The 21,450-nt window shown below is 48.1% G+C and overlaps 2 protein-coding genes across 2 annotated transcripts; one reads left to right on the top strand and one right to left on the bottom strand.

Annotated features, from left to right (window-relative positions):
* Positions 1 to 9,906: 9,906 nt before the first annotated feature.
* On the bottom strand, positions 9,907 to 11,962 carry LOC113924523 (ubiquitin carboxyl-terminal hydrolase 17-like protein 6). The gene is given in 3 exon segments (XM_035726371.1): positions 9,907 to 10,479; positions 10,481 to 11,296; positions 11,912 to 11,962. Coding segments are annotated over 3 exon segments (1,440 nt in total).
* A 1,223-nt stretch (positions 11,963 to 13,185) lies between these two features.
* On the top strand, positions 13,186 to 21,229 carry LOC118356756 (putative protein FAM90A26). Its single transcript, XM_035726370.1, has 6 exons — positions 13,186 to 13,250; positions 13,301 to 13,364; positions 18,442 to 18,492; positions 18,952 to 19,151; positions 19,589 to 19,697; positions 20,315 to 21,229. The coding sequence occupies exons 1-6, from the start codon at positions 13,186 to 13,188 to the stop codon at positions 21,227 to 21,229; spliced, it is 1,404 nt and encodes a 467-aa protein (XP_035582263.1).
* The last annotated feature ends 221 nt before the right edge of the window (positions 21,230 to 21,450 follow it).

Here is a 21,450-nt window from a genome sequence, read left to right as displayed (position 1 = left end):
AAGCCAAGCAACAGTTACAAAATGTGAGAGGCAAAGGTCCTCTGGCTGTGAGGTCCATGCAGCAAACCTGTCTGGATTTTCTCTCCTGACCTCCAAGGTTGGCATTCTTTGAATGAAGCTGTCAGTCCAGCTCCTGACGCTGCAGAGAAACGCCCTCCCTGGGCCATGAGCTGCCCGAGGGAAGGCACTGTGTTATGTTCACCTTGGCAATCCCCACTTGCTGGCATAGGGCCCATTAATTATTTTATTGATTGATAAAGTAAGTGAGCAAATGAACAGATAAAACAAGTAGAATGGAAAGGTGGGACCGTGCTTGAGAGGAATTCTAAAGTCCTGGCTTCAGACGGAAGTGTGACCCTGGGCCTTTGCTATTCAGACGCTGGTGTCTGTAATAAGAGGAGATGCAACCATGTAGTAAACGGCCCACCTGCTGGACACAAGTTGTGGCTGCCTTAAGCCATACTGTGGGCATGGGCTTCTCCAGCTCCTTCACAGGTAGTTGTTAGAATGGCTTCCACTCCCTGTCCCATCTGGGACATCAAGTGCCACCAAGAAACTGGCCCACGTCAAAGTTTAAGCTGGGCCAAGATTGGGAGGAACTTCATTCTGGCTACTTGCAGTGAGAATGTATCAATCATGGCCTATTCGAGCGTAAGTTCCCTAGAGATGGTCTAACTCAACACCATCACTTCCAAGAAGGAGATACAGGCCCAAGAAGACCCCACCCTTGCTGGCTTAGTCACAGTCATATGCAGACTTCTGGCCTTTTGGTCTTATGTTCTTAGCACGTCCGCAGAATGGTGTGCTGGCCAAGGGCAGAAGCCTGAAGATGGAACACTTTTCAGCAGCTCCAGTGAGCAGTTGGGTCGAGGAAGAAGTGGAAACTAGCTGCAGGAAAATTGCACAATTTCCAAAATCCCTCCTGTGACCCTGCGATCCTTGGTTTTCTGGGCCAATGGTAATGGCACACAGGTTTGCCTCTGTCCTGACTTGCCAAAATTCAGAGCCCCAGCTTTCAGGTAGAGCAAGATATATTTCACAGGTCATTTTCATCCTCGATTTACAGCACACCCTTCCAGAACAGAAGAAACACAGCCCCTTGTCTCTGCTCTGGAGAATTTCCTTACCTATTCGCTTAAGCCCACTTCCTGTAAAGATGTAAATAAGAGAGAACAAAATAAAATACAATTTCTTAGGACAAGACAATTTGTAAAAGGCTGTAAAATAAGAAATAAAGATGTGTTTTAAAAAATGTTCTGGTGCTGCTACATATCTTTATGGCTAATGGGCTGAATTTTTTATTCTGAAAACTATATAAGAGAGAAGTGGGCGGATGAAGTTCTCTGTGGCAAGTGTCTCAGGTCCTGGGCTTTCCCCAGAATTTCCTTACTGGTCTCAGATCAAATAACTGCCTTTCAGAATCTAAATGTACTTAGGTCTCTTCCCTTGTACTTCCTCCCTCTTTTCCCCACTTTCCTCACCAAATGAACTGTGGTGTGTGTAAAGTATCCCTCTTTGCTTCTCAACTTAGAGCAACATCCTCTGCCACCTTCGTGCTGCTGGGATTTCTCTTGATAAGGAGACCAGTGAGTGACCTCTTAGGCACGTCTTGGTCACCATTCCCTCTTTCTAAATACCCAGTATAACTTCTGTTGACCTACATGGGCCTTATCTGATAAAAATCCTACACTGTATTTCCAACTTAAACTTCTTGCTGAAGTTTTGTAAGGCATTGGTCTTCCTAACTGGATTTCTGATAGGACCTAAAAGTAACTTGTGTTTATTACAATTTATCCCTTTCTTTCCAAAACTGAACTTCATTTACTATTCTAGATCTTAGTAAATATTGTTACCATTTACTCAGACACTCAAGTTAATAATGCCTTGCTCAGGCTTACTCTCCCTCACAAATCACACAATTCCCTTATTGCATGAATCTACATAGATTACTCACTAGCATGTGCAAATTGTGTTGTAACTTTTCTTCCCTTCTCTCTCCTCGGTAATATTGTTCTCATTTACCTAGAATTGGGGATTGGGCTTTGTTCCACATTTCATGTGCACACACGCACACACCGTGTGTGTTGTTCAACCATAAAAACGAAGTAGAAGTGTCACGCTCAGATTTATAGGAGTTCTTAGAACATTAAAATATTAGAGCTTAGAAATGGGCTTGAGAATAATGTAAGTCATTGTTTCCAGAACCAAATTGATTCTAGTCACCTAGAGTATTTTTGGAAGTCAGGGGTCTGCCCCCTACTCTAACACTTTCATACTGGGAACTCTTCAGTTAAGAATCTGAATTTGTAAAACCATGTTTCCAATCAAATCTCCTGCATAGTGGTGTTTGGCAACAATAGATCACTGACCAGAGCATCTGAGATTCAAAGGTGACCCTGGTTTTGTGTCCCACACTTCTAGATAGAAGCCAGGATGGAGCTTCCAAACTCAAATCCAGAAGTCTTGTCTTTAAGTCCAGTGGTATTTCACTGTCCCACACTTTTTGAAAAGGAGATATTGAGAGGAACTGAACAAATGGCTCACCTCCTTGCTCAACTCGGGGAACAGAAGCTCAGACTTTAAAGACTTATTGATTGATTGATTGATTGATTGATTTAAGAGAGAGCAAGCGAGAGAGAGCATGAATGAGTTGGGAGGAGTGACAGAGGGAGAAGAAGCAGACTCCTTGATGAGCAGGGAGCCTGACATGGGGCTCCATCCCAGGATCCTGGGATTATAACCTGAGCCGAAGGCAGACACTGAACCCACTGAGCCACCCAGGCGCACTGGAAGCTCAGACTGCAATGGGAAGACAGATATATGTCCAGCAAACTAACATACAACGTGGCAGGTCCCACAGCCTGATGGGAAGCCTGTGGGAGCTCAGAACAGGATGACGGAGTGTAACAGGAGTTAGTGGAGTCTAGACCAAGTTCGCAGACAAAATACCCACCACTGTTCAGACCAATCTTTTTGTCAATCTAGCCTAAATCGCTTTAACTGAACTGAAAGATTGTTGCTCCTTTCTGTTGCCAATATGTAGGTAGCTTATGTTCCCATTTGACAATTATTTCCACTCAAAACTGCCCACTTCCATGAGCCTCCAAAATAACAAGGACTCTCTGTCCTCCCTTGAAGACCATTCTGCTCTCATGGGATACCTCTATCCTTAGATACCCTTAAGGAGGTGTTCAAATGTCCTCATTATGTAAACAGAGCCATCCTACTGGTCCTGATGAGCTTTGGGCTGAAATGAAGCCATTTCCCACCTGTCTGTGTGGGCACTTCACCCATGAGAACCATTGTCGTTTTCCTTTGCCATTCTATTCTTTTTCCGAACCAAGTCTCCCCAGGGAACAAAACAAATTATTTAAAACTTGGTCAGTCTGAGAATCTGAGCACTTGAGAAAATCCTACACACAGGACAAAATCCCCACTACCTACACAGTGAGAAGGGGCCCCATGGGAAATTCAAAGTTTGAGAGAACCGTGGTCTCCTGATCCCTGAGTGATGGTTTCTGATCGTGTGCCCCACATCCTAGGTCTGGTAAAGACAGACTTAGGTGCAGTGCAGTCAGAGGCTTCCCAGGTGTCTAGAACCACCTGTGCTTCATCACTGGAGCTGAACAGGATCTGGGTAACAGAAAAGGGGGTATTCTCCTCATAATTTTTTGTCTCCAAACGTCTTTGGCTTATGTTCTCCAAGAGTTAGTGATTCTCAGATAACGGCACGACAGAGCCACGATAAAGCTGTTGGACCCAGGCAGAGGGAAGTGATAAGGACCTACTTGTAAGGGTAACGGAGTCTAAGAAATCTAGCTCCATACAGCTGATCTTTTGGGATTGACTCTGTCTGTGTGGCTTCATTCCACCCTTGGCTCTCCCTCCCTTTTCCCTTTCAACCCTGGTCTCCTCAGATGGATTCCTCCTGAGATTCTAGCTGACTCCCAAACCGAACATGCCCTTCTACATTCAGAGTAGAAACAGGGAATAGTGGTCTTAACCACCCTGCCCAGACATGCCTAACTGCAGCCTGCATCAGATTCCCTGCTTTTGGCCAAGGAAATGACTGGACGTGTAAAAGAGAACAGCCAGTCTCTAAAACTCCGGGCCAAGTATATTCAAGGAGGCATAAGCAGAATTATTACACTCGAAGTAGGATATTTATTCATTTGCTTTGGGGAACAAGAACGTTAGGGTTTGCTGAAACGTAGGAAGTAGACATAGAGGTAACAATAGTGCCTAGTTACCAACGGCAGTAAGTCAAAACGGGGAGAGAGGAATGCTGAAGGTGGTGCTGGTGCTCATGCGGCACCACTGAAGGTGGTGCTGGTGTTCATGAGGCACCACTGAAGGTGGTGCTGGTGCTCATGCGGCACCACTGAAGGTGGTGCTGGTGCTCATGCGGCACCACTGAAGGTGGTGCTGGTGCTCATGCGGCACCACTGAAGGTGGTGCTGGTGCTCATGCGGCACCACTGAAGGTGGTGCTGGTGCTCATGAGGCACCACTGAAGGTGGTGCTGGTGCTCATGCGGCACCACTGAAGGTGGTGCTGGTGCTCATGAGGCACCACTGAAGGTGGTGCTGGTGTTCATGAGGCACCACGCAAGACACCCTCTTGTGAACTCCCCTGTGCATTGCAAACAGATGGACAGTCCTTGGAAATGTTCAAAGTCCCCACCTTTTTCCAAAAAAGTCTGGTGTTGCCCTCGAAGGCACAAGATGGCGACTGCCTGCTTACTCCAGCAACTTCAGCACTGTTGAGGTCCTCCCCAAAGTGGTGTAAGCCTCCCTGCTGGCCCTTGTCACCCTCTGTTGGTCTGGTTGACAGAGGCTCACACTCCAACAGCCCAGAGCCTCCATGTACAAATACGGTTCCCTGGCCCTCCGGGGGTCTGATGAAAGAGGTGGCAGAAGGGCAATGGGGATGCTAATGCTAAGAAAATGCTGGGGTTTAGTGGGAGTCCTAGGCATGGTTTACGGACACGGTGTGGGTCTGGGTCCTGCCTTCTTGGCACGGCACTCAGGGCTAGCCAAGTACCTGAAACCTGACGGGTACGGTCACCTCCACGCCTTAGGGCCCCCCTGCTAGGATGTGCGCACAAGTTCCCTAGTTCACCCATGACCTGCACCTAGTTGGCTTGGCTTTCTAGGCCTCAGGCTGCCTGTTTTTGCCCTATGGAATAATTTTCTTGGTGAAAACCTAGGGCTCAGAGTCTGAGATACCCAACAAGATGGTCCTGGTACCTTGTCATTTGACAAGGAATTTGAGGAATCTGTACCTAAATCTCCCACCTCCTTAGGTTTATAGTAAGTAGTCTATCGACAGTATTAATAGTTTTAATAGTGTTAAAGTCATTGTGATCATCCACCAATCATTACATTGCTATTGATTATTACTTTGATTGTTACGTTTCTTATTACAGATTGTTCACAGGCAGTTGTTACAAAACACTGAGTATAGTTTCTATTCATGAGGAGTGTCTAATTTTTGGAGACCATTTCTGATGGTTCCCAAAAGACCTTCACACAGTGAGGCTACAGCTCTCCTGCCCCACTGCTTGGTCTCCTCTCATGCAGCAACCCTCTCGACATGCTCATGTCCCTCTCCTGAGGCACATACCCACCAATGCTGGCAGGGAAGCCATGTGGATAATGTCCCCAGGTTGGCTGAGGCTGGAAACATGTACACGTTCGCTCCAGAGATCAGACCCGTATCCTGTACAGCTGGAAGAACCAGACAGGCCTCCTTGGCTCACTCAAGCCAGGACAATCTTTCTAATTCTTGCCCTGGAACTGCTCCTGCCATGCTAAAGTCCTGGAAAACATATTACCAGGTGCCTGAGCCACCCTCAAAATTCTCTACCTTAGCTCAGAGCTCAGGGTTCAGCAGTGCCAAAATTAGAATCACACGGAGGGAATCCCAGGTCCCGGGGCCTTTTGTAAGTATTCATTGTCCCCTTAGGGCCTCAGGAAATGCTCAGGCTGCAGCTGCGGGGCATGGAGATGCAGACCTACCAACCTGAGCACCTGCACAATGTCAAGTCCTCCTGGGAGCCTAGGAAATGCTTCTGCTGGCCAGCATCACCCCCTGTTGGTTGGAGAGCACCGTGCAAGACACCCTCTTGTGAACTCCACTGTGGATTGCAAAGCCAGGTGTGTGGACTTCCTCAGGTGTGGGTGGAACACAAGGCAGAAGGTCATCCAGGAGGTGCTGGCCACTGTCATGTAGGGAGCTGAATGGATGCTTCTGGATGCTTTCATGAGATCCATTTAAAACAGTGTGTGTGTGTGTGTGTGTGTGTGTGTATGCAGATGTAATTCCAGGAAGAGAATGTTGGATATCAAAATTTCTGTGGTTGATCTATAATTGATTTTTCTGTTTTTTTTGCTTCATGGCTCATGGGCGCAGGCACTATTTGCGTTTTACCTATGATTCTACTCAATTTAGTTTCAAATAAACAATAAAACTGACTCCATTTGATTAAATCATTCCAAATTTAAAATTCATTTGAACAATTTAAAATCTTTTAATTAAAAATTGAAATGCCACTAGTAGCATCCTAGTTAAGACATCTTATTGATTTCCAGGGATGCATAACAAGTGACCATAATCTCAGTGGCTTGAGACATTTATTCTCTCACAGTCCGGAGGCCAGAAGCCCAAAACCAAGATGCCAGCAGGGCCACATTCCTTCTGAAGCCAAATCAGTGACAAAACCAGGCAAATTGCTCATATATTTCTTGGTGTCTTTAGCAAAGAGGAGAGATAGACTTCGGTGTCTCTATTTCCTAAGCTTTATACATTTTCAGAAACTTTTTTTCATTACAAGTTAAGTGCATTACTCATTTTCTAATGGAAACTGATAATCATCACAAGTATAAAATAATTCTCTCATCCATTCAAACAGTTTCTGCAGACACTGCCCGTTCAAGCTGGTCAAGACATACTGACGCCTTAAAGCCACAGGCTGAACGTGAGTGCATTCCTCCCTGCATTTCAATGTCCAACCTCATACTGTGTACAAATGGCACAAGTCTACAGCAAATACATACTTAAACAAGGGAACCTAAGCTATCTTGCTGCATAATTCCCAGAGGTAAAATTTAAAATCTTGCAAAATGAACACTAGATTTTGGATATGTGCTCATATTGGGATGGAGCTTAAAAAAAGTGTTTTTACAAAGAAGTATGAAACCAGCCACAGGATTTCTATTGTTATAATTTCTGGGCCACACCTAGGTAGAAAAACATTTATAAAGGCCTTTAGGATCACTGTATATATGAATCATATTAGAGAGAGTTCAAAAAGTTTGGGAGCAAAGCAACGGACAGTAATCTTGCCAAAATAATTTGATGGAGCTACATGCATTCTGGCTGGTGGGGAAGATTGTCTTCCTATGTGATCCCTGAGCTCTTTGGGAAAATGATGCTCCCTATCCTAGAAAACTAAGGTCCCACAATCCTTGGCTCACGTGATATTACTCTGAAAGCAAAGTGGATATTCATAAGAATTTCCTTTGAACTTGGAAACTCTCAAGAAAACCTGTCCAGAAGAGTGCATGGAAGTTAGGGAGGTTGGGAAAGCGCTGAAATGTGTGTCTGTCCATTGTGGGAGGGAGGGGAGGCAGGTGGGCTGGCCTGAATGGTCTCTCTACAGATGAAGAGTGACCACACTGTAAATTCCTTATTCTAATCAAGTGTTTGGACGACCTTGTTCCTATTCACATGGGTGGACCAAGCCATAAAGGGCTGAGGAGATGGCCATACCTGTCATTTGGAGACTGGCTCAGTGAGAGAAGCATCCCAGGGAGTGGACATCCAGCCATGAAGGGTGGAAACAATGTGGAAGAACCCCTGTCTGCGTGAAAATGACTGACAGTCATGGTCCCATCATCCCATTACTTCCTGTTTATATTGAAAGAACATTTGCCCAAATATATCCATGGGTGGAGTCTAGGTAAAGATGTGTTTGGAAATATAAAATATGCACCATCTGGACAAACTTAGTGCATCTGCACAAAGAAATAACAAACTACCATGATACTGGATGAACTATAGCTACAAGTGGCAAAAGACAGACTTTTCAGGAAGTTATTTGGGTCAAAAGGTAAGGAGCAGAATGAAATAGAGTAATTGATAAATGTGCAAAGTTTTTAGTTGAACCAAATATATATTGTGAAAAGTCCACACATATATCTGTGAATACCTGCTAATTGCTTGGAAACGGTAAACAGCAACTAAATGCTTATTTTTAAGGAGATCACTGCACCCAGCCTGACTAGATCACATTGATTAAGTTCCCTTAACAATCTCCCTCCCTGGAGCCAGCAGAGAAGATGGCAGGAAGAGTGACAAGCCAGTCATCACTACAATGTTCAGTGTAGATGGGGCTGGAGGACAGGGAGTGGGGGATGGGTGTGGCCCCTGACTCCGACCTTCTTCCAGGTAGACCTTCCTCCCTGAAACACACATACACACTCAGAAAGACAAATTGTTTAAAGATATTTTCATACCTAATGCCTAAGACATAATATTGATTGTCAGATAGGGGGGTGGTAGCAAACTCTGCCCCAAAAGGTACAGGTGTCGGGATGCTGAGCAATTCCCTGTGGGAGAAGGGTCCTTGCCAGCCATCTTTGCTGTCTCAAGGAGGGGAGATTGGGAAGGGAACCTAATTTAATCAACATGATCCAATCAGGCTGGATGCAGTTATCTCCTGAAAAATAAGCATTTAATTGCCTTTTATGATTTTCAACCAATTAGCAAATGTTCATGTATATATGTGTCCACTTTTCACAATACGTATATTGTGCAAGAAAAAACTTTGCACATTTATCAGTTACTCTGTTACATTCTGCTCTTTACTTTTTCGTGCAAATCACTGTCCCTGAAAAGTCTGTCTGCAGCCATGTGTAGCCATAGTGCATCCATTTTCACAGTGGGTTGCCATTTCTTTCTCTCTCTTTTTTTAAAGATTTTATTTATTTATTTGAAAGAGAGAGACAGCAACAGAGAGCACAGGCAAGGAGGAGAAGGAGAAGCAGGCTCCCCACTGAGCAGGGAGCCCGATGCGGGACTGGATCCCAGGACCCTGGGACCACGACCTGAGCTGAAGGCAGAAGCCCAACAGACTGAGCCACCCAGGTGCCCTGGTGGTTTGCCATTTCTTTGTGTACATGCACTGAGATTGGGTTTTTGTGTCTGTTTTTTTTCCCCCCCTGAGGTTCTTTTTAACTCCTCCTCCAGTTGGTGCATATTTGTATATTTCTAAGCACATCTTTACCTAGACTCCACCCATGCATACATTTGGGCAAAAGTTCTTTCAATATAAACAGAAAGTAAGTAATGGGATGACGGGACTGTGACTGAAAGCTGTGTTCACACCGACTCCAGGCCCTCAGCATTGTTTCCACCCTCATACCGGATTGCCCGCTTGCGCTGATCCTTTCTGGCTACGAGTTGCCCTCACTTCTACCCTGTGCTGATGGAAGGGAGGGTTCATCCACAGACATAGATCCAGTAATAAATCCAAACCTCTCCAATAATATCCCCATAACAAGCAAGCCTTAAAGCTCAGTATCCTCCAGTTTAAGTGGAATGCCATATCCTATGAACACACCCAGATAGGGTCTTTCCACATGTGCAGAACACACACCTACAACGCACAAAATATTTCCTGTCTGGGACTATGTTCAAGTTAGGTGAGTGAGTGAATGAGGGTATGTATGTGTGTGTGTTGGGAGGGAGGGGCCCATGTACATCCAAGCTGGTGATGAGATCCCTGGACTACTTCCCTAGACTTCTGCCCCTTCTTGTTCTTCTTCTTGGTAGCTCTGGCTCTCCCTGCCAGACAAGGGACTATGCCCATGTCCCCTGCCCTCTGGGATGCGATGTTCCTGGCTCAAGTATTGAGCCGGTTAAAGTTTTGTTCAGGATCATTCTTTATCATCTTGTATTTGGACTGGTGAATTATGACTGCATGCTCAGGAAGAGCAAATTCTACTTTCCTGACATGGAATTCAGCCTTAGGTCGGTTGCGTTCTTGGAGGAATCTCCACTGGTCTAATGTGATTTGTTGCACTGATGTCTCTTCCACGTGATCCTCTAATTCAGGAACTTTGATTCTGGAGTCTGTTTTGGGCTCCCTTTGGAACCCAACCAAGCCTGTGTGGTCAGCCTCAGGGGATGTGGCTCCCTCACCGAGTGGCTCACTCACAAGTTCTCTTTCCAGTTCGGTCTTCTGGATGTAAAAGAGGACATAGGCATGTTGGCTCAGTGCACAACTCACATCACAGGCGGTGACCTTAGCATCATCCAGTTTATACCACTGGCCATTCCCAGCTTTTATGAAACAGAAGTAATGTTCTCTGTGACAACTCCACCCAGCATGCACCAGCACAGCGTAGAGCACATAAACCAGCGGTCCTGGCCTCTGCTCACACAGGTAGGGTTGCATGTCAAGGCACTCGGGATAATTGCACATCCTTAGCCATTTTGTTTCCTGTGAAATCTGAGAATCGTTTCAACACCAGGACAAGGACCTTTGAGGGATTGTGCAAAGTCAGCGTCTTGGAAGCAGGCACCTTCCCTAGACAAGTACTACAATGATAGGCATTTTCACCATCCAACTTTTCGGGCTTCACCAACTGCTCCAAAGCTTGGCTCACACTCTGAGCAGCCACGATGTCCAGGCTAATGTCCAGGTACGGGTCCAGAGTGCTCGAAACGCCTTGGCAGTGGAGACACTGTATTTGAGACCTCCAGTACCCTCCAAAGATTTGACAGATGAGGGTGGTGTCCTCAGACTGAGGGTCTGAAGGCTTGTCCTCAGGCAAGCATGCTTGCTGCATTGCGCCCAGAGTGAACATCAGAAACTCATGGGCGTCTTCCCGCTTGTGTGTGTGGAAGGCAGTGAGCAGTCCTGGCAAGGGACAGATCACATCTCCAGGATGGCAGAGGGCCTGGGTCATGTGAGCCTGCAGAGTACACAGCATGCAGAATGTCTGCTTCCCACAGGTTTCTCCATGCTGCTGGGACAGCATAGAGATGGCGAGGGGCAGTGTGTATGCCAGACACTGCAGGACCGCATTCATGTAGCAGGTGTTCCCCAGGTTCTGAAGCCCAGCCCCAACCACAGAAGGTCTCTTCCAATGCACAAGTTTCTTTGTGGGAGCCAGCCCTGCTGATGTGGGAGCCAAACCATTAGTCAAGTAGCACCGTCTGTGAGATGGTGGTGATGGCTTCTCAGGCAGAGAGGGTTCCCCGTGGACCTCAGCACCCCCTACATTTGACTAGCAAGATTTGAGTTTTGGAAAGACATTGAACTCAGACTCCTCTTGGCGGTGGAGAGAAGCAGCCTCCATGTCTCCAGGAACAGTGCTCACAAGATCCCCCACGTGGAGCCTCCGGTTGCAGAGGGATGCTTCTCGCACTGAGCCACTCTCCAAATGACAGGTGTGGCCATCTCCTCAGTCTTTTATGGCTCACTCCGCCCACGTGACTAGGTACAAGGTTATCCAACCACTCCACTGGAATGAGGGATTTAGGGTGTGGTCGCTCTCCTTAGGTGGGGAAATGATTCTGGCTGGCCCACCTCCCACCCCTCCCTCCCACAATGGACAGACACACATTTCAGCACTTTCTCAACCTCCCTACTTTCCATCACACCCCTCTGTAAAGATTTTCTTGAGAGTTGCCAAGTTCAGAGGAAATCCGTTATGAATATCCACTTTGCTTTCCCAATAATATTAAGTGAGCCAAGAAGTGTAAGACATTAGTTTTCTAGGATAGGGAGCATCATTTTCCTAAAGGAGCTCAGGGATCACATAGAATGACAATCTTCCCTACCAGCCGGAATATATGTAGGATCATCCTGTTTTTAGAAAGTTTACTGTCAGATGCTTTACCTCTAAAATTCCATCACACTTTCTAATATGATTGATGCATTCAGGGATCATGAAGACCTTTATAAATATGTTTGTCTACCTAGGTGCGGCCCAGAATTTATAACCATAGATCCTGTGACTGGTTTCACACTCCTTTGGAGAACATTTTTTTCTTAAGCTCCATCCCAACAGGAGTACCTACCAAATATCCAGTGTTCAGGGGCGCCTGGGTGCCTTAGTCAGTTAACTGTCTGTCTTTGGCTGAGGTCATGATCCCAGGGTCCTGGGATCGAGCCCTGCATCGGGCTCCCTGCTCAGTGGGGACCCTGCTTCTCCCTCTCCCTCTACCTGCTGCTCCCCCTGCTTATACTCTCTTGCTCTGTCAAACAAATAAAAAAAATCTTAAAAAAAATATCCAATGTTCATTTTACCAAATTTTAAATTTTACCTCTGGGAATTTTACAGCAAGATAGCTTTAGGTTCCATTGTTTAAGTATGTGTATGGTGTAGACTTGTGCCATTTACACACAGTATGAGGTTGGAAATTTGAAATGCAGGGAGGAATGCACTCACATTCAGCCTGTGGCTTTAAAGGGTCCATTTGTCTTGAACAGCTTTCAGAACGGGCAGTGTCTGCTGAAATTGCTTGAATGGACCAGAGAGGTATTTCATACTTGTGACGATGATCAATTCGTGTTAGAAAACGAGTAATGGTGTTGCCCTATGTAAATTGTGATGAAAAAAAATTTTTCTGAAAATGTATAAAGCTTAGGAAGGGGAGACATAAATGTCTATTTCTGCTCTTTGCTAAAGACACCAAGAAATACATGTGCCTTTCTTTGTCACTGACTTGGCTTCAAAAGGCAAGTGGCTCTGCTGACATCTTGACCTTGGACTTCTGGCATCTGGACTGTGAGGGAATATAGTTTCTTCTCTTAAACCACCACGTTTTGGTAATTCATTAGGCAAAATTTAGAAATTAATAAGATGTCTTACCTTACTATTTTAAAAATACAAATAATCTATCCAATAGTTAAGGGAACAATGATAATGAGAAATATAAACTTAAAATATAGATAAAAATAAAGAATTATGAGAAGTCATTCCCATTTATCAAAGATGTATTCATAATTCTACATGATCTCAAAACAGTGAAATGTGACATGCAATGTATACAATGCAATCACTGAGAAAGAATGATATAGGTATACAATTGTGAGAGAAAAGATGAAAGATCATTTGTACAAAGACAGTTGACAGATAGACAGAAAGATAGATGGCACAGAAATCCGGACATGGTAAAAATTTTCTCTGGAGCAAATCCCAAGCCCTCCATCACCACTGAGAAGGCCCTGGCCAGGTCTGAGGCTTGGGGGCCAGGAGGAACCATGGTGTCACCCTCCTCTGAAGGCTGACAGGTTCAAGACCCGGGAAGAAACAACCTGTCGTTGCCAAGACAGTCACCAAGGAGCAGGTGCCTAATACAGGGTGATGGGTTAGCTGTGTGATCCACGAAGGCCTTGGATTGACTGGCAGTGGTCATTCCATGAAGGAAGGTAATCTGCATTGCTAAGTCGACTGAGGTCAGAGATCATCTCATTTCAAACTGTCCATTGAACATCCCAGTCCAACAGATTGTCTAGGAAACGATGACAACTCAATGGACACATTAATCCTTTAAGAAACAGGTCCAAACATGGTGGATACAACTTGGTATGTTAAGAACAGTGAAAGGTACTCCTCCACTGCCCCCAGATCTGGTTTCTTCTACATGGAGAGTGGTCCTAAGAGGGGCTGGTGCCACTTTGGCCAGGTCGAGCAAGGGACTGGGGAGTCGTTGAGGCCAGTTGGGGCAGGAGAGGATAGGGACTGGGTGGGAGAATGTATGGGGCAGGGGTCAGGCTGATGGGCATAAGCGTTGGGCAATGGCAGGGGCCCCATGAGATTGGGTGAGGCCAGGCAGGGGCTCAAGGAAGCAGTGGTAGGGCTGCAAGGCACCAGGCTGGGACTGGGCCATGGTTTTAGGGCCATGCACAGAGGCCCCAGGAGGAGCCTCATGAAGAATAAAAGAAGGGCCCATTCAAACATCTCTATACTGTCCAACACACGCCAATCTTAAAGTCAGGAAATCGCCCAGAGGGCCAACACGATTGCAAACGGAGGCTCTCCCCCCTCGGTTAGTGGTGGTGGTCCTCGTTGGACTGCTTTGGAAGAAAGATGCTTGCTTGGATTCCAGTCAGGAAGCCCAGGTGATAGCATTCCCGGTTTCCATACCTGACTGTCCCAGAAGAATCCCAAAAACAGGGGAGCCTTGGTGGCTCAGTGGAGTACCAGCCTGGTTCTCGATTTCAGGTCAGGTCATGAGGTCAGGGTCCTGGGATCAAATCCTGAGTTTTGCTACACACTCATCGAGGATTCTCTCTCTCCTTCACCCACTGCCCCTCACTCCACTCCTGTGGGCTCTCTTTCTCTTATTCGAAAAGAATTAAATCAATATTCAAAAAGACAAAGTCACAGGGATATATTCTAGACAACGGTGAGGCTGATGGCAGGAGCATGAGGAATGCTGGAAATCACACAAAGATTAACCGGGAACAGAAAAAGCTAAACTCAAAAGTACCATTTGCTTGACAGGAATAAAGAATCGAAAAGGAGGAGATGAAAAGACATAGAGCCACATCAATCCACATGAGGATTGGTCAGGACCCACAATTTCAGTCCCCACACAAACGACCAAAGGAGCCAGTCCCAAGAGGACACATAGCAAAGGATGCCATTGCTCTGAATATCCTAGTGCAGGCAAAGTCCTAAGGACAGAAAGGAGAACAGGTAGGGCAGGGGGTACAGTGAAGGGACCCTGGAAATGTGTCATGGAGCCAGAGTTTCAGATGGGAAAGTGAGATGTTTGGACGTGGAAAGTGAGATGCTTGGACATGGAGGACGTTGATGGGTCCACACAACGTGAATGTACCTGATACCAAGAGAAAAGACCCCTCCATGGACCCTAACAGGAAATTCTAGTTGAGAAAGGAACAGGCGGATCCAGGGGTACCTAGGTGGTCAGTCCATTAAGCATCGGATTCTTGATTTCAGCTCAGGACATGATCTCATGGTCTTGAGTTCAAGCCGTGATCTGGAGCTCTCCTGGACATGGAGCCTGCCCAAGATTCTCTCTCGGCCTCTGCCCCTCCTCCCCAGCTCATTCTTTCATTCTTACTGTCTGTCTAAAAGAAAAAAAAGGAAAAGAAACAGCCATACCCTCAAAACCTTATTATTCGTACAAAATATATGGATTCTGAAAAGCATATCTGCACATACATATGCTATAGAATGCATGAGAATGCTGGACAGGAAGGGATGCAACATTGGGACTGGCCTACTGACAGGAAGGAGGATTGGATTGGTCGTTATCAAGTGGCTGAAAGGTCATGTGACATTGGGTCAGTAGAAAAGATGAGGGAGGGAAGGAAGTGGCCCTTTCTGACCACTCCTCAGGAGCCCTGGACACAGAGTCTCCTCCGGCGGAGTCCCTCTGCAAACCTCTGAGCCTCTACTGAGAGACAGGAGGAGACAGCTGCAATGCAGGTGGGTTTGGGGACAACTGGGGCCTCACTTCAGCTGTCAGAGAAATAAGGCAGTGAGGAAATTATGAAGGGTTGTGACTTTCCTCCTCCGGTTAAACACCCTTTCACTGAAAGCATATTATGAGAAGAGAGACTGGTCAAAGGCATGGCTGTCAATGCTCCTGACTCCCTGAGGTTGTAATTCGAAGGGAACTTCACCCCACAGTCTCATGGGTGTGGGGTCGTGGAGGAGCCGTGACAGAATCCTGGTCCATTTGGCTGTGGGTGCTGAAAGCCTAAAGAAGGAACTGGTTCCCGGGATGTGGAAAGATTCTCAATTCCGGTGGATTAGAAGGGAGTTAAGAATGGGGCCCTGAGAAGAAAACGTTAAAGAAGAGGTTCCAGGCACAAAGACGGGCAGCCTCCTGTCGAGTAGAGGAGAAAGTATGTTTTGCAAAGTGACTTTGTAGTTGAAAATGGCTCCCTCGTGTGTCAAATGGGAAATCCAGACTCTGAGAGGAAAGCATAGGTTCTTTCCCATTTTCTACTCTGTGTGCCCCATGTCGTATTGCCATAGCATGGATTCTTGTGAGTTCATGGGGGCAGTGGCTTATGCCACGAGGTATGAGTTGAGGCCAGTTGGGGCAGGAGAGAATTGGGAAGGCATGTGGGTCTGGGTGGGGCAGGGTAAGGATGAAGGGCATAAGGGTGGGGCACTGTCAGGGGCCCCATGAGATTGGGTGTGGCAAGGCGGAGGCTGGAGGAGGCTCTGGTAGGGTTGCCAGGCACCAGGCTGGGACTGGGCCATGGCTTTAGGGCCATGCACCGAGGCCCAAGGAGCAGCCTCATGAGGAATAGAGGAAAGTCCCATTCAAACATCCCTACAACGTCCCAGACATGCCGATCTTAGGGTGGGAAACTACCCAGAGGACCAACATGTTTGGAAATGGAGGCTCTCCCCCTGGGTTAGTGGTGGTGGTATTTATTGGAAGGCTTTGGAGAAAGATACTCGCTTGGATTCCAGTCAGGAATGCCCAGGTGATAGGATTCTACCATTCGACCCTCCACTCTCTTTGGAGAATCCCAAGGACAGGGGCATCCGCTTAAGTGGTGGCCCATTCGCTTAAGTGGCTGGCACTTTCTTTCAGATCAGGTCTTGATCTCAGGGTCCTGGGCTCCAGCCCAACATTGGGCTCCATGTTCAGTGGGGAGTCTGCTTGAGGATTCTCTCTCTCCCTCTACATCTGCCCCTCATCCCTTCCCACCTGGCCCCTGCTCCCACTCTTTCCCCCTCTCTCTCTCCCTCAAAACAGAACAAAACAAAACAACTTCAAATGAAACAGTCCAATGTGTAATTGTGTCAGAGAAAAGAAGTGTACAGAAAAGACGATCTGTGGACAATACTATTTTCCCGTGCATGAAAATGCACGTCAGTAGGCCAGTCCCCGTGTTGCATCCCTTCCTGTCCAGCATTCTCATGCATTCTATAGCATATGTATGGGCAGATATGCTTTTCAGAATCCATATATTTTGTACGAATAATAAAGTTTTGAGGGTATGGCATTGTTGACTGGGTCTGGTCCTGCTGACAAGAAAGAGGATTAGATTGATGGGCGTCAACTGCCTGAAAGGTCATGTGACCTTGGGCGCATAAGAAAGTCAGGGAGGAAAGGAAGTACCCTTTTCTGACCGTTCCTCGGGCATGACAGACACGGAGTTTCCTCCAGTGGAGTCTGTCCAGTACCTTCCCAAGCCTCTACTGAGAGACAGGAGGAGCACTGTTGCCTTTCAGGTGGGTTTTTGGACAGTTGGGTCCTTACCTTAGTGGTCAGAGAAATAGGACAGTGAGGAAATGATGGAGTGATGTGCCTTTTCTCAATGACTTAAGGACTGGTTCCTGTGAAAGCATATTCTGAGAAGAGAGACTGATCAAAGGCATGGCTGTCAATGCTCCTGACCCCCTGAAGTTCCAATTCCAAAGGAACCAACCCCAACAGTCGATTTGTGTGGTTTCCTTGAGGAGCCGTAACAGAATCCTGGTCCATTTCACTGTGGCACTGGAAGCCTAAAGAAGTCACAGGTTCAGGGCACCTGGGTGGCTCAGTTGTTTAAGTGTCTGAGTTTGTCTCACGTCATGATCTCAGGGTCCTGGGATGGAGACCCTCACTGGGCCCCCTGCACAGTGGGGAGTCTGCTTGTTCCTCTGCCCTCTCCATTGACCTTGTGCTTTCTCTCTCTCTCTCCCAAGTAAATAAAGAAAACCTGAAAACAAAAGAGAAACCACTGGTTCACACAAAGTTAAAAGGTGTTCATTTCCCAAAGATTAGACACGAGTTTAGAACGGGGCACTAAAAGAAAACAGGAAATCAAAGAGTTTGGACCCTCAGATAGGGCACTTCCAATCGAGTGGAGGAGAAATGATGTTTTTCCAAGGGATCTAGTAGTTGAAAATGGCTTCCTTGGGTGTCAGGGGGTTAATTGAGAGTTTGGAGAGGAAAGCATACCTGCTTTCCCCTTTTCAACTCTGAGTGTTCCATGGAGTATTGCCATAGCTTTGGTTCTTGTATAAATCGGGGGCGGGGGAGGGGGGCAATCCTGCCCCTGGTTTTGCTTCCAGGGTGCATTGTGAGAGAATTCATGAGCCTCTCCACAGTCAGTCATTCAAGGCAACCTCACCTGCCTTTCCTAGGGCACCGTCCTGGGGAGTATGGAGAACAGGGAGAGAAGAGAGGTCTCAGGGTGACAAATGTGTTTGATTCGGTGGTCCCAAGACCCCCTAATGCCTACTTGGAGAAGAAAGGACAGGAAGGAGGCTTGCGTCTGTATGAATATGACTCTCCTTTTTCTTTTGACTCAGGAAATCCAGACATCCATCCCCGAGGCAGGCTGGCCGACGTGTCCCACAAGAAGGTGGGACTGATGGAGGGCAGTCACACCAAGCTTAGGCCCTACAGGCCCTTGGCAGCCCAGAAAGGGAAGAGGTCACAGAGGGCACCCGTGGCGCCCAGGGCTCCTGGGCCAAATGAGGAGGATCCCAGGGTAAGTGGAGGCCAGCATGTGTTGTGAGCAGGGGATCAGCCACGACTCTTGAGACAATCTTGGCACGTGGAAAGATCTGTGTCCACAACTCACTTGTCCTTTCCTGGGCCCGGATGACCTGCCCTGGAACCTCATCACCACATACCTTGGGGCTTTCAGAGATGCTGAGGATCCACCTCAGGGGTGCACACGTTCAGGTCCAGCTGGCATTTTTCCAAATCTCTCCATGTGGCTCCTACTATTCAGCCTGAGACCAGTGATCCCTCCTCCTTGTCCCCTCACCTAACACAGGCTGGGGAAAGCATCCCATGGTCTTCAATAGGCTGGCACCACACAAGCCCTAGGTGATGGCCCCTATCCAAAACCCGTCTTCTACTCCCCGAATGTGTCCTTCTCTTGTTCTTTGCATTTGGCCTGTGACTTGGACTTCTTCACTGACCCCTCTTCCTTCCTCCGCAGGTGAAGTGCCGGGACTGTGGAGCCTTTGGGCACAAGGCATCCAGCAGCAGGTGCCCCATGAAGCACTGGGCGGGGGCCCTCGTCCCCCAGGCCTGGGGTTCTAGGAAGCTGAAGGAGAATGTAGAACCATGGAGTCAGCAGGACCAGCAGAACCCTGGGTCTTTGAAGCAGGCTGAAAGGGAGAAGGGGGAAGGACAAAGGTGAGGAGCGGGGCTCGCTGCTGTCCCCAGTCCAGGGGCTGACATCTAAAAGACACTGTGTCTCTGCCCCTGGACACTGTGTGCTGCGCTGTGCTGTCTGCAGGCACGGACAGGGTTGGGGAGGCAGGCAAAGGAGCTCTCCATCCTCCAGGGGTCCACACTTAGGCTCCCGTGCTGCCCTTGCTGAATCAGTGAGGGTGTGTACGGTGGGGTGGCTGTCCCTTTGCCAGGGGACACATGGGAACTTGGCCAATGCCAGGCAGACCCGCAAGAGATCCCAAATGCTAGGAGTTCCTGGGCAAACCTGGAGGGCTCCCAGGAGTGGGGGGAAGCATGGCAGAGGAGGGAAAGGATGCTGTTGGCCGAGGCCCCAAGCTTGTGTCCCAGTGGAAGACACAAAACTGAGTTCCTTCGGCTTCCCATGCTTTGTTGTGCAGGCAAGAAGCCCAGCAGAGGGTGGCCCTGCTCCAGAGATTCCCGAGGAGAACCCAAAGGGGGCAGAAGCCAACCTGGAAGGACTGCACAGAATCCTGTGGCTACGTGAGGGTGAGTGTCCCCTGCTTCCTGGCTCCTGTTCTCTCTGGGGGATCCCAATGGGCTTTGTTGCCCTCCGGCTGAGGACATGGCTCAACTTCCATTCTGAGCAGCGTGATTTCAGGGAGCATGCTCTTGCCCCATTTTCCCTTGGTGTCCATCCTGTTGCCTTATTCTTGGATGTGTGTGCACGGTGAGCAGGGTAGGATGTGAAGAGCATTGGAGGACATTCTTTTAACACGCAGAACCCTCTATGGAAGAACAGGCAACTCTCCTTTGGGACACGTTCTCCCACATTGCCCGCCAAAACTCAGTAGCCACCAAAGTGACTCCATATGCTTTCCGGAGCACATTGGAAGGAAGAGCTGGTCCACTGGAGGAACCACAGAAGCTTTCTCTGTCCCTCCCTGATGTAAAAGGTGTATCAAGGTGATCCTGTCCAGTATTTATTCCTGACCACCCCGGAGCTGTGGTCCCACTTCACATGTAAACAGAACCCTTTTCTGTCTTTCACTGTTGATTTGAACATAAGAAGGTCTTGGGGTTTTGTTGGTCTCTTTGTTGTCCTTCATGGGAATGTTGCCTCGGAGGAAAAACTAATGTGTGTTCTGTGTGTTCTTTTCCCACAGCGTCCACACAGGCCAATGCCCGTCTACACCACCAAGAGAGAGTCCGTTCTAGAGCCTCCCCTCACATGGGAGCCACCTACTGAGACCCCTGACATGAGAACCGGGTACCACCTGGTGTCTCCTCTCAGAAGCCCTGCAGGGAGCGTCTTCCCACCTGGTGCACAACATGAGGCACAGCAAGTGGGGACCACTGACATGCCTCACCTCGCATGCCAACCCTTTGCCACAGAGGGTGGCCTGGTTATCCCCCTGACAGAAAACAGGCCCCGAGGTGACTCCCTTGAAGGTCCCCAGACTGTGTCCAAGGCACAGGCAGCAGCCAAGGGTCCTGAGGAGAACTCACATCCTAATGCAAGCAACGGTATGGTTCAGACTTCCCAAATCCACCTCAAGACACCAGGCAAGAGAAGTGCCCAGATCCCCGTAGAGATGGGCCTGAAACCCCAAAAGAAAGCACACTGGAACCCCTTCCAGCACCCTCACAAGAGCATACAGGGAGGCCATCTTGGGGTTTCTAAGAGGCTGTGTCCTCCAGCAAGAAGTGCATGTGGACTCCTAGCGGCAACCCCAGTGACCAGGAAGACTCCTGCCCCAGGGCAGAGCATCAACCTGCAGCCTGCACGCACCCGACCTCACCTGGAAACTATGCAGGCATGCACTGAAGCCCCACGTCTGCCTTTCGAGCCCACCCCTGGCAAGCCCCTAAGAATGGTCTTCACGAGATTGGACAAAGGCTGCTGGAGCTCCATGTTCCTCGTAGCTCCCTCATTCCATCCACCTGTGAAGTCAGGCCCTCCTGGTCAGGGCCGTCCCATCGTTCAGACATCTGAGGGACGCTTTGGTCACGTCCCTTTGAGTGTCCTCCATGATGACCTGCAGGTGTCCTCATCCTCTGAAGACAGTGGGAGAGAGTGAGACAGCCCATGACCTCGGAGATTGGTCTTCCAGCCCAGGGGACCCTGAGGAGGTGTCTGTTGAACTGAGGACAAGTCACAGTCCTGGGCTGATGTGGTGAATCAGCCCTTCTTCAGCTGCCTTGGAAGGAAATGGTGGAGTCCACATCATGTTGGGTGTCATGCTTCTGGGGCCGTGCATATGCAAACCAAACACACACATTGACACACACACACACACAC

This window comes from Zalophus californianus, chromosome 2 (genome assembly GCF_009762305.2).
Source record: "Zalophus californianus isolate mZalCal1 chromosome 2, mZalCal1.pri.v2, whole genome shotgun sequence".
Taxonomy (NCBI): domain Eukaryota; kingdom Metazoa; phylum Chordata; class Mammalia; order Carnivora; family Otariidae; genus Zalophus; species Zalophus californianus.
This window is presented reverse-complemented; position numbering and strand designations above follow the sequence as displayed.

Excerpts from the sequence above, each read along its gene's own strand:
- LOC118356756 (XM_035726370.1), top strand. The coding sequence starts at position 13,186 with ATGGTAAAAATTTTCTCTGGAGCAAATCCCAAGCCCTCCATCACCACT. Across the intron at positions 18,493-18,951 it reads CAAATGAGGAGGATCCCAGG|GTGAAGTGCCGGGACTGTGG; the intron begins GTAAGTGGAGGC and ends CTTCCTCCGCAG. Across the intron at positions 19,698-20,314 it reads AATCCTGTGGCTACGTGAGG|CGTCCACACAGGCCAATGCC; the intron begins GTGAGTGTCCCC and ends CTTTTCCCACAG.